At 43.5% G+C, this 12,433-nt stretch overlaps 1 protein-coding gene across 2 annotated transcripts in view; it reads right to left on the reverse strand.

Annotated features, from left to right (window-relative positions):
• CHD3 (chromodomain helicase DNA binding protein 3) overlaps nt 1-12,433 on the reverse strand; it is a 407,921-nt gene that overhangs the window by 287,977 nt on the left and 107,511 nt on the right. For both annotated transcript variants that reach the window (XM_082254656.1, XM_082254655.1), the window contains exons 20-24: nt 11,484-11,615; nt 10,902-11,019; nt 10,460-10,584; nt 5,966-6,197; nt 3,603-3,769 (exon numbers count right to left, since the gene is read on the reverse strand). In XM_082254656.1, the coding sequence (XP_082110782.1) occupies nt 3,603-3,769; nt 5,966-6,197; nt 10,460-10,584; nt 10,902-11,019; nt 11,484-11,615 (774 nt within the window). The remainder of the gene's footprint in view (nt 1-3,602; nt 3,770-5,965; nt 6,198-10,459; nt 10,585-10,901; nt 11,020-11,483; nt 11,616-12,433) is intronic.

The raw sequence follows: 12,433 nt of genomic DNA on the forward strand, positions 1-12,433 counted from the left end.
AAAGTTAACCATTACATGACATCACTTCTGCAGTCGGCTGTTGTTGGCCGACAAAATTCGTGTGCAGTCTTTTGCACTTTTCAACAGACAAGACAGCCCTCGGACAAAAGACGGCCGATCGTTCGGCCGACGATCAGTACGTGTGTACGGGGCTTTACACAAAAGGCCGACAGAGATGATGTAATTGGGATGCAAATACCTTGTTGACATGAACCATTAACCCCTTTTACACCCCATATAACCAGGCTAACTGAGGTTATTTCGTTAACAAGCATTTTCCATGTGTGCCGCTAACCCTGTAGAAGGCTTGTTAGTGGTTATGTAATTAACCAGCAATTTATCTTGTTGGTTTGCACTGTCAATCTATTGCTCCCCCTTACCAGAGTTAATGGAGGACACATTTTTTTTTTATCTGTGAGGTCTGTAGTTATACTTTGCCCTCCTCCGCAGGGCTCATAGAGGTCTATATATAATTAGCAATCCTTTCAACACTGCAGCTAATAGTGATCTAATACCAAATTTAACCTCACGTGTGTGTTTTCTTCTCCCAACACCTCCATCTTAGTGCCTCAAAGATTTATCTAATTAAAGTGGTTCTAAAGGCAGAAGGTTTTTTTTTTTTTAACTGCTTCCCGACCGCCCACCGCAGTTATACTGCAGCAGGGTAGCTCTCCTGCGCAAACCGACGTAGGCATACGTGGGTCGCACGCCTGCAGCTAGGGGGCGAGCGCGCCCCGTCACCGGCGCGCTCCCGCCCCCACTCGACAGCGGAGACTAGGGTTGCCACCTCATCGCTTTAAACCAGGACACAGATTAATTACACAGGTTCCGTGGCAGATTAAGGTGGTAATAAAACTCACTTAGTGCCTTATGTGCATTATATCAGCCACAGAACCTGTGTATTTAATATGTGTCCTGGTTTAAAGGAATGAGGTGGCAACCCTAGCGGGGACTCCGATGCACGGGCAGGTGGCTCCGATTGCCGCCTGACACCCGCGATCGCTCCCCGCTGAGAGAGAAGAATGGTCGGCTGTTGTAAACAATGATCATAGAGCGCCTGTGATCCTTCTATATAGGAACACAGGTCCCTGTGATCATTTCACAAGCCCCGCCCACATACAGTTAGAAACACGCCCCTAGGTACACATTTAACCCCTTGACCACTTACTGTGTTAACCCCTTCCCTGCCAGTGTCATTATTACAGTAACAGTGCATATTTTCAGCACTGATTACTGTAGTAATATCACTGGTCCCCCCAAAAGTGTCAGAAATGTCAGTTAGGGGTCCGATCTGTCCGCCGCAATGTCGCAGTCCCGCAAAAAACTGCAGATCACTGAAATTACTAGTGAAAAAAAAAAATTACTTAAATCTTTCTCGTAGTTTTTAGACGCAATAACTTTTGCGCAAACCAATCAAAATAATCTTATTGCGATTTTTTTTTTACCAAAAATATGTAGCAGAAAACAAATTGGCCTAAAATGTTAAAATACTTTGATAATTTTTTTTTTTTTTTTTTGGGAATGTCATAGCAGAATGTGTACAAATATTGTTTTTTTTTTTGATTGGGAATGTTACGATATATAGCAGAATGTGAAAAATATTGGGGTTTTTTTCCAGAATTGTCGCTCTTTTTTTGTTTATAGCGCAAAAAATAGAAATCGCACAGGTGATCAAATACCACCAAAAGAAAGCTGTTTGTGGAAAAAAAAGGACATCAATTTTATTTGGGTACAGCATCGCATGACCACGCAATTGTCCGATAAAGTAAGGCAGTGCCGAATCGCAAAATATGGCCTGGTCATTAAGGGGGCAAATCCTTCCAGTCCAGAAGTGGTTAATCGTAATGCATTCTATGCATTACGATAAAAAACCTTCTATGTGCAGCAGCCCCCCTCATACTTACCTCTGCCACCTCTTTATCCAGCGATGATGCACAAGATACTCGCTGTCTAAGACTCTCCCTCCTGATTGTCTGTGACACAGCAGCGGGTGCCATTGGCTTCCGCTGCTGTCAATCAAAGTCAGTGAGCCAATAAGGAAAGAAAGGGGGCGGGACCGAGCCATGGCTCTATGTCTCAATGAATATACAGAGCAGCGGCTGGGCTTGCATGCCCCCATAGCGAGATGCTTGTGGGGGCACTCGGCAGGAGGGAGGAGCCAGGAGCACCAAAGAGGGGCCCGAGAAGAGCAGAATCTGGGCTGCTCTGTGCAAAACCACTGCACAGAGCAGGTAAGTATGACATGTTTGCTATTTAAAAAAAAAAAAGACTTAAGTATCACCTTTTGTATGTAAACCCACTATATCATTATATTGCATAGAAGTATCAGTGCCGGTTCACACTTATGCGATGCGGGAAGGCTGCAAATTTCGCAGCCTGTTCCCGCATCGCAAACGCACCCCTGGCAGTTCACACTGCCATATGCGATACGCTGGGGGTGTCAATGAAATGTTAACGACACCCCCAGTTTGATTGCATATCGCAGTGCGATCTTACAGTTCGCACAGGATCGGATCGCACAAGTGTGAACCACTGTGCGATCCGATCCTGATGCGGCTGCATAAAAGGGTCCTGTGCGTCTTTGCTGCGGGTGCAGTGCGAATTTAGCCATACAAAGTGTATGGCTGAACTCGCACCGCACAGCCGATCGCATTTAATGAAGGAGCAGTGCGCTCCGACATTACATGCGATCGCCGCAGCCGCACATATGTGAACCGGCACTTAGTGTTTGTTACCCTTTAAAAAAAAAAAATAAAAAAATGGATCCTGTTATAGAGAACAGTGCTTGTACTGTAATTAGGCCCCCTGTATCACCTGAAAGACCTGGCTGATTCTGCCTGGCTATACCCTCCCCCCTGTAAACTGACCAAGCTTTATCATGGCTGCTGAGCCCTGACACTGTGGTCAGTTTACGTGCCTCCGTCATCCGCAGCTCTCCTCTCTTCTCTCCTGTGTCCTCCTTCCCCCTTCCCTCCCTGCCTGTCAGCTCTGTCAACTCCATGATCCTCCCCTTCTGCTTCTCTCATTTCTATACTATGATCATGCAATGCCCTCTGTTATATAACGCTGTGTGTCCCTGTGTCGGTGCTATATATAAAAAAAAAAATGCTGATTATCTCAGACCATCTCCTGGCGCTTGCGTGACTCCATGGCTCCCTCTCCTCCCCGGCTGACATCAACACGGGTGCTCGGCCCCGCCCGCTATAGCTGTCAGCCAGGCAGAGGAGAGAGCCGAGAAATAACGTGAGTGCTGGGAGACGCACTAAGATAAGGCATAATCAGCATTTTATATAGCACAGGCACAGCGACACATAGTGTTATATACCAGAGGGGATGGCTTCATCATAGTATAGTGGGTTAACAATAAGTTTTGTACCATGCAATCTGGTGTAGGCAAAAGCACTGCGTTTGCGAACTGTGCTTGGGGTGTTGTTAACATTGCACTGATACTTGCTGTAGATCTCAACGGCAGTGTGCGGTGCAGGAAACACGCACACGCACCCTGTTCTAGTGTGAACCAGGGCTAAATCTGTCATTTATCACTAAAATATCACTTCAGGGTGGAGTGGACCCAGATGTGTTTTGCATATTGTTCCACTCACCTTCTCTTCCTCCCGCACCACATACCGGGCCACCTTGAAGGAGCTTAGATACTCATTCATATTCTGGACCTCTGTGTCCTCCGTCACATCCTGATTTCGGTCTAACAGCCTGTCGATGGCGCTGTTGTCGTAATGGATCACACTGCTGTCCTCCTCCTTGTTGTCAGCTAGCAGAGAGAAAACGGTTATTAGTTTTTTATCTGTGTATCTTAAAGCAGTGGTCCTCAACCCTGGCCTACAGGGCCCACTAACAGGCCAGATTTTAGGTATTACCTTGGGGAGATGCAGACTAGAGTACTGCAATCACTGAGCAGCAAATGATATCACCTGGGATGCATTTCAGTTATCTTGAAAATCTGGCCTGTTAGTGGGCCCTGTAGGCCAGGGTTGAGGACCACTGTCTTAAAGTATATCTAAAGCAAAAACTTTTTTTTTTTTTTTTTTTTTCATTCTGGATAAAGTAAGAAATGGTTAAACCTCTGTCGGTTTATTTATTAAAGCCATGTATTTAAAGCCGACAATTTACACCATGTTTTACATACTGTACCTTCACATCAGTTCTTGCCCTCAACAAGCTTACAATCTAAGGTCCCTAGCTCATGTACACGTAAACACAAAGCAGGACCAATTTAGACTGGGGCCAAATTTTCTACCAGTCTGTATCTGGAGTGTGGGAGGAAGCCCACAAAAGCACAGGGGGAACAAGCAAACTCTATGCAAATAGTGTCTTGCTCAAGATTTGAATTGAGGACCCCAGTCACCACCAGTTTATTTTTTAGGATCTGTGCATCATTACAGAGATTTCCCTTCACTTCCTGTCCTGTGGACTCAACAGGAAGTGAGAGGATCTCTTTCCAATGAGAGGGAAATCCCCTCTTAGATAGGTGTCACATGAACTAGTGCCCCAGTTGGAAGATTACTGTTCTTTTTATCAACTCAAAAATTTGGATTTCCATTTACTTTCATTCCCGATGACACTGATGATCACAGCAATCTTCCTAACTGGGACACAGACAGTAAAAAATAAAAAAGTGACTGTACTGTATCTATGGAGGAGCAGATATTCATCTAAATTGTGAAGTTCTGCTCACACTACTCCACGTTTGTAAGGTTATCTATTTTTTTTTTCTCTGGGAGCAGGTACCTATTTCTTAAGTTCGGCCCTCCCCATCCCCGCCTGCAACCTCCTGGGACACATCACATGTCCCAGGAGGCTGTAGGATCATTCAGTCTCGCACATGCGCAGTGGGGAGCCGGGAGTGAAAAACACCAGAAAGTCACAGTCAGCTTCGCACATCCAAGATGGTGGTGCTGGGCACCTGAAGACCAGTGGCAAACCAGCCCGGTTGAGGACAGCGCTGGACTCTTAAAAAATGGAAGACATTATCATGGTCTATTTCTTGGTCTCTTTAAACATGGAGGACCTTCTGCTCATCTATTTTCATGGTGTCTTTAACCACTTCAATACCAGGCACTTTCACCCCCTTCCTGCCCTGGCCAATTTTCAGCTATCACAATTCTGAATGGCAATTGCACGGTCATGCAACACTTATACCCTATACATTTTTTTTTTTGAGACAAGTTGAACTTTCTTTTGGCGGTATTTAGTCACCACTGGGGGGGGGGGGGGGGATTATTTTTTGTTAAATAAAAAAAGACTGAAAATTTTGGAAAAAATAAATGTTTTTCTTAGTTTCCGTTATACAGTTTTGCAAATAAGTAATTTTTCTTCTTCACTGATGGGCGCTGATGAGGCTGCCCTGATGGGCACTGATAATGATGAGGCAGCACTGATGGGCACTGATAATGATGAGGTGGCACTGAAGAGGAGGCTCTGACAGGGCTGCACTGATGGAGGTGGCACTGATGGGCACTGATAAGCTACACTGATGGGGGCTACACTTATGATCAGTGCCCTCCTGATTATCAGTGTACATGCTGTTCTCACTGTGCCCTGTCAAATCGTCTCTCATTTCCTTACACGCTGTCTCTGTGTGAGGAAAGGAGAGCTGATAACTGACAGGTCTTTTTACATGTGACCAGCTGTGATTGGACACAGCTGATCACATGGTAAAGGGCCGCTGTGATTGGCCCTGTATTCCGATCTGTGATCCATGCTGTCCAAGAGACAAAGCGATCACACACAGTTCCCGATGCACGCCCCAGGAAATGCGCACTCAGGAGAAGAACTGGATTGGCGCGCTGTAGTCATATAGCGCTGTTGGCAAATGGTTAAACATGAAGGATCTTCTGCTAATCTATTTTCATGGTCTCTTTAAACTTGGAGGACCTTATGTTAATCTAATTTCTAGACAATATTGCACCACCAGGACCAGTCTGGACTGTTTCTTCAAAGTTCTTACCTTCAATTTCGTCCTTAAAAAGCTCCTCTGTTCCAAATTTTAGGATGTCATCGAGCTCTTGCTTGGACATGGAGCCGGCCTTGGAGCCTAGGCCTGGCCTCACTACCAGGTGAGTCAGCATCATCTTCCTCTTGGCCACCTGAGTTATCCTTTCTTCCACTGACGCCCGCGTCACAAATCTGTAAATCATCACTTTATTGGCTTGGCCAATGCGATGAGCCCGGCTGAAGGCCTGGAAATAAAGATATAATGAGGGAACAAAGAATACAGCGCTTTGTAACATAAACACATCATCCTATAGTCCTGTTTATCTAGAGAACCCACTTTATAGCAATGTAGATATGGCCGTAATTCTTATATATCAGAAATATTGTAAAATATATGTAAAGCAAAAACATAATTTGTTAGTTTTGGATAGATTACAGCTTGCCGTCCAGGGCAATATTTATATTTTTCAAACACGTTAAAATCTGCATTTTTTATTAGAAATTTATTTAGAACCCCCAAACATTAAACATTTCCTGAAAACAGAAGCCTTGGAGAATAAAATGGTGGCTGTTGCAATTTTTTTATGTTGCACGATACTTGCGCAGCCGTTAATTAAATGCAAATTCTCAGGATAAAATCCGCTAAAATAAATTTTAGTGCACACAAACACAATACCCAATTTTTTATAAAATATAAAAGATCTTATGTCGCGTAAAAAGAAATTAAACATGGAAAAAGATATAAAATGGAGAATAAAGTGGTGGCTGTTGCAATTTTTTATGTCGCACGATATTTGCGCAGCCGTTATTTAAATGCAAATTCTCAGGATAAAATACGCTAAAATCAATTTTAGTGCACACAAACACAATACCCAATTTTTTATAACATATAAAAGCTCTTATGTTACGTAAAAAGAAACTAAACATGGAAAAAGATTTCAAATTGGAGACGCCTGTGAAACGGCTACAAACTACAATACCTAATTGTCTATAGGTGACGCTTTAAAAGCCTTTACAGGTTGTCAGTATAGAGTTAAATATGAGCTCTGGCACCAGAATTATCGCTCTCAATCCAATGTTCGCGGTGATACCTTAAAAAATATGATGCAATCATTTAAAGCTGTGTGTCGGAGCAATATTTGCATTTGCGCTTGACGGGGAAAGCAAGGTGCTTAATTTTTTTTTTTATTATTTTATTTTTATGTATTTTTTTCACATTTTTTGTTTCCTTTAACTCTATTGCTATGACAAGGTGTGAACAAGTCCCCTTGTGATAGCATTGGGCAGTGACAAGTACTATTTAGGGAGACATCAGTGGTCTATTAGACCCCTAATGCCTCCTCTGTCCTCCAAGATGGCTAATCAAATACTGATAGTGCTTGGTTAACTGCTTACCTGGCTTAAACAGCCAGTGAATGACAGCTCTGAAACTGGAAGTGAATCAATCCTCCTTGCTTCTGGCCTTATTCATGAGAGAGGAAATGGGGAGGGGGGACAGATTTTCCTCCATCTTCACTGTGGGAAGCTGACCTGGCTGCATACAGCAACTCCGGGCTCTCTGGTGGAACGGGAGAGCCCGACAATGGCTGCAAGCAGGTCTGCGCTGCTGTAAAAGTAATTGGGCAGCTGTAGAGCCGCCCGGATCTCTATTACAAGAAAACCAATCGCTGGCTATAATAGTTGCTGTCCTGAACGTGTATATATACAGTACATATGCTGGAAGGCAAGTGGTTATGGAAGAGTTGAGACCTCTTGATTTTTTTTTTTATACCTCTGTGCTCTGTGTCCCACTTGGGGAGATGTCCCTTCTTGTAGACACAACAGGATGTAAGAGGAAATCTCTCCAAAGTGAGTGGAATTCTCTCTTATCTGACCGGATATGAAGGGCTCTCAGCCGCCTACTAATACTGACGCCAGCATGGCGCTGGCGTGGTATCACTCTGGCATCGTTGGACACATGGTTTGGATGGGACCAGCAAATACTTTCATCACTGTCTCTCTATAACTGGGTAAATCTTATCTATGCTAGTCTAACACTATACCTTTGGTTTATTACTTAGTTTTGGTGTCACTTTTGCCTTTTCAACACAATCATAATTTTCCTCAGCACATTCCTTCTGATATATCCCCTTTCCACGGGATACATTTTCTCTTCCTTCCATCACTTCACAGATTATCCTTTTTCCATTCTTTACCACCTTCTCCACTTCTGACTCAATCTGGGTCTCACATATATTTCTTATATGCACCCTGTTTGGTAACATTCCTGGGATTTGATGACCTTGGATGCTGTCCATGGTGGCACTCTTTCTCTTTCTTTTTCTTATGGATCTACTTATTTGCAAATATTGTTCATTTGAGATTGATTCTCTCAGTATAATTATTTTATACACAATATTATAAATATTTTTTCAGATTGATTGTGCTTTTAATGAGCCTTTGCCATCAATCCCCGGAGTATATCCTTGGAATTCCTTTTTCACCTTCACTTTGGTCCTCTCCTTCCTCTTGTCCTTTTGCTGGTTGCAATCCATGTCTCAGCCCCGGAACAGGCAATCCCTGAATCCGCCTCAGTCCCCCTTTCTTCTGACTGGACTGTTTTGAGGATTTATGACACTGTTTAAGGTAGTGTCTATTCCTATATATCTCTCAATATCATCTATTTCCCCTTTTTACAATATATCAATATATTAATACAACCCATATTTCCATTTTTAGACATACTTTTTATGCTCCTGATGAATGGACGGAGGTCCACGAAACGCGCAGAGCTTACAATTACTCCACTGCTTTTTGTTACCATGCTACATTGCAAGTTTATGAGCACAGAGAATATTTACATGTTGATATATCCATTACATTCTTGAGTGATCTATTATTGGGTCCTAGAATTTTTTGTAATAAATTTGGATTTACTATGTATTATCATGTTTACTCTGTGCTGTATCTCTGTGTATGCTTATGTAGCGGTGATTCTTTATTATATTTATTATATCATTAAAGTATTCTATGTCCAGTTTTACCTCATTTAAAGTCCCACATTTCTCTTTCTTTTATATATTCTCTCTTAGACAGTTGTCACCAGAACAAGTGTCCCATATGAAACTCTTCCTCTCTTTTAGGGTCCATTCACACTAGCGCGACTTGTCAGGCGACTTAGTCCCCTGACAAGTCGCGGTCGGTCGCTCGCCATTGAGTAGTACAGGACCGGTTCTAATAGGAGCGACACAAGTCGCTCCGACTTAGAAAAAGGGTCCTGTACTACTTTGGGGCGACCTGGAGGCGACTTGCATTGACATCAATTATATGAAGTCCGTGTTACTGTCCTAACACTTCTGACTTCATTTAGATTTTATTTTAGGGGAAGACATGGATTCTTGTCCTTGCTTTGCAGGAACACAGGATCAATGCCTTTCCTACTGACAGAACGACAATCTGCCTTGTTTACATAGGCAGACTGCTGTTCTGCCTCTGTACAGAATGATCAGCGGGTGCCGGCAGACATCGAGTCTGCGGTACCAGCAGATCAGTTCCAGCTGTGTATAATCACAGCAGGAGTGGGTTTCCGGTGGTGCGCATGCACGCCCTCTACCCGGAAGTGTTGGATCACCTACCCTGCTGCCGTATATGTAAGTTATACAGTCAGCAAGTGGTTAAGTGATAGCCCTTAGGGTGACCCAGGTCACCAGAACTAGTGTCTCTATTGGAAGATTTCCCCTCTGACTTTTTTGGGGACAACCCAAAATTTGTGATTTTCTTTTACTTTCAATGATAATGGTAAACAGGACAAATAGAGAGATTAAATCTTCTTAACGGGGACACAGACAGCAATAAAAACTGACAGGGGTTCTAATCCCTCTCCACTCTATCCAAAACTTAAAAAAAAAAAAAAAAAAGTTTTGCCCTTAGTTACACGTTAAGGTGTGTTATCCCTCACATACCTATAAAAGTGCTGCGCCAGAAATACTTAATCAATATCTAAACAGGTGATATTGATGGTGTAATAAATAGACTCTTTTGATATTTATTACACCATCAATATCACCTGTTTATATATTGATTAAGTATTTCTGGCGCAGCACTATTATAGGTATTTGCATATTATTTGTGAGGTGTTACACAATTTGTGTTTGCAGCCGGACTATTGCACTGATATTTGTATACTTATTTGCACCAGTATTAATTTGCTGTTTCAATTGTTTATATCATCTTTGGTTTTTTCACTAGTTGGTTGCGCTGATAATTTATTGATTATTGTTATCCCTCACAGACCAGCTATAATTCTCATGGTGGTGACCTTCACAGTTTTAGATGTTACAGATTTTGACTTTTGTGGCTTTGTTTTAAGCCGAGTCAGATAGACACAAAAAAAACAGACAGTCGCACATTCCCAATGTACATTGAGGCCTGATACATGTAGTTCCCTATACGTGAAAGTTAGGATGGATAAGATGAATGGAGTCATACGGTGGAGATCGATACAAAGGGAGAGTTGATGTTTTGCTACCTGAATGTCGTTGTGGGGGTTCCAGTCGGAATCATAGATGATGACAGTGTCTGCTGTAGCTAAATTTATTCCCAGGCCCCCTGCCCGGGTGGAGAGTAGGAAACAGAACTGCTGGGCACCAGGGGCTGCAATAGAAAACAGTAAAAAAAAACAAAAAAAAAACATAAAGACACCTACAGACTTAATAAAACACATAGGGGGAGATTTATGAAAACTGGAGCACTCAGAATCTGGCGCAGTTTTGCATGGTAGCCAATGATCTTCAAACTTCAGCTTGTTCAATTAAGCTTTGAAAATAAAACCTGGAAGCTGATTGGTTTCTAGTATACAGAGCTGCACCAGATTTTGCACACTGCAGTTTCAGTGAATCTCCCCCATAAAGACTAAATAAAGATTTCCTTTCCTTGCTCTTCAGCCAGCATCGATGGAAAGATCTACGCACCATTAAACCTGTCAATCGCCTCCTGTCTCAAGGATCCTGTTATTCCACCATCGATCCGTTCATATTTGTATCCCTCATAATCCAAAAAGTCTTCTAATAGGTCCAACATCTTTGTCATCTGAAAGAGGGAGGAGAGTCAGCAGAGGCAACAGTGACCACTAATCTGAAAACACAAGCTTGCTTAATGGAACAGAAGGAGGCCAATCACAGATCGGCATTCAGGAGGTCATTTTGGATTTCTCCTGGGGCGGTCCGGAAGCGGTTAAAGTGGAACTAAACCCTCCTATCCTTTTCAGCCAAGGAAGCGGCCATTTTATCCATTGTTTGATTTGCAACTGCCATGCAGCTGAAAATGCGATCAGGTATGACACCAGCCATTTGATGGTTTGACAGTTTGGTTTACAACGCAAGGAAATGTGAAAGTTAGCATTCCCGGCATGAAGGGAATGTAACTGTTTTTGAAAAAATTTTGAATCAATGGTTTAGTTCCACTGTAAGTAAGCCATGATGTGTTCTGAACCTATTCAAACTGATCCACAGCACACCTAATGCAAGTGGTAGTAAAGGTCACCCTGTACCCACCTGGGAAAAGATAAGGACCCTGTGTCCCTGTTCATTCAGCTTCCGCAGCATCTTCTGTAAGAGGTGTAACTTCCCAGAAGCTTTGACCAGAGCTCCTCCCTCATAGGCACCACTAGGGAGCTTAGGTGATTCCTGAAAAACCAAAAATGCAAGTCAGTAATTGCCAATATGCATATCAAAATCTCCACTTTGCTTGCATCACCTTATGGGAGGAGGACAGACACATTGATCCCTTCTGTCTGTATCGCCCCGCAGGAGGAGGACAGACTCATAGCCCCCTTCACCCTGCAGGAGGAGAACAGACTCATAGCTCCCTTCTGTCTGTATCACCCTGCAGGAGGAGGACAGATTCATACCTTCTTCTGTATGTATCACCCTGCAGGAGGAGGACAGACTCATAGCTCCTTCTGTCTGTATCACCCTGCAGGAGGAGGACAGACTCATAGCCCCCTTCTGTTTGTATCACCCTGCAGGAGGAGGACAGATTCATACCTTCTTCTGTATGTATCACCCTGCAGGAGGAGGACAGACTCATAGCTCCTTCTGTCTGTATCACCCTGCAGGAGGAGGACAGACTCATAGCCCCCTTCTGTTTGTATCACCCTGCAGGAGGAGGACAGACTCATAGCCCCTTTTGTCTGTCACCCTGCAGGAGGAGGACAGACTCATAGCTCTCTTCTGTCTGTATCACCCTGCAGGAAGAGGACAGACTCATAGCCCCCTTCTGTCTGTGTCACCCTGCAGGAGGAGAACAGACTCATAGCCCCCTTCTGTCTGTATCACCCTGCAGGGGGAGGACAGACTCATAGCCCCCTTCTGTCTGTGTCACCCTGCAGGAGGAGGACAGACTCATAGCTCTCTTCTGTCTGTATCACCCTGCAGGAGGAGGACAGACTCATAGCTCCCTTCTGTCTGTATCACCCTGCAGGAGGAGGACAGACTCATAGCCC

Source organism: Pelophylax lessonae (genome assembly GCF_965119305.1).
Source record: "Pelophylax lessonae genome assembly, chromosome: 4".
In the NCBI taxonomy this organism is placed as follows: domain Eukaryota; kingdom Metazoa; phylum Chordata; class Amphibia; order Anura; family Ranidae; genus Pelophylax; species Pelophylax lessonae.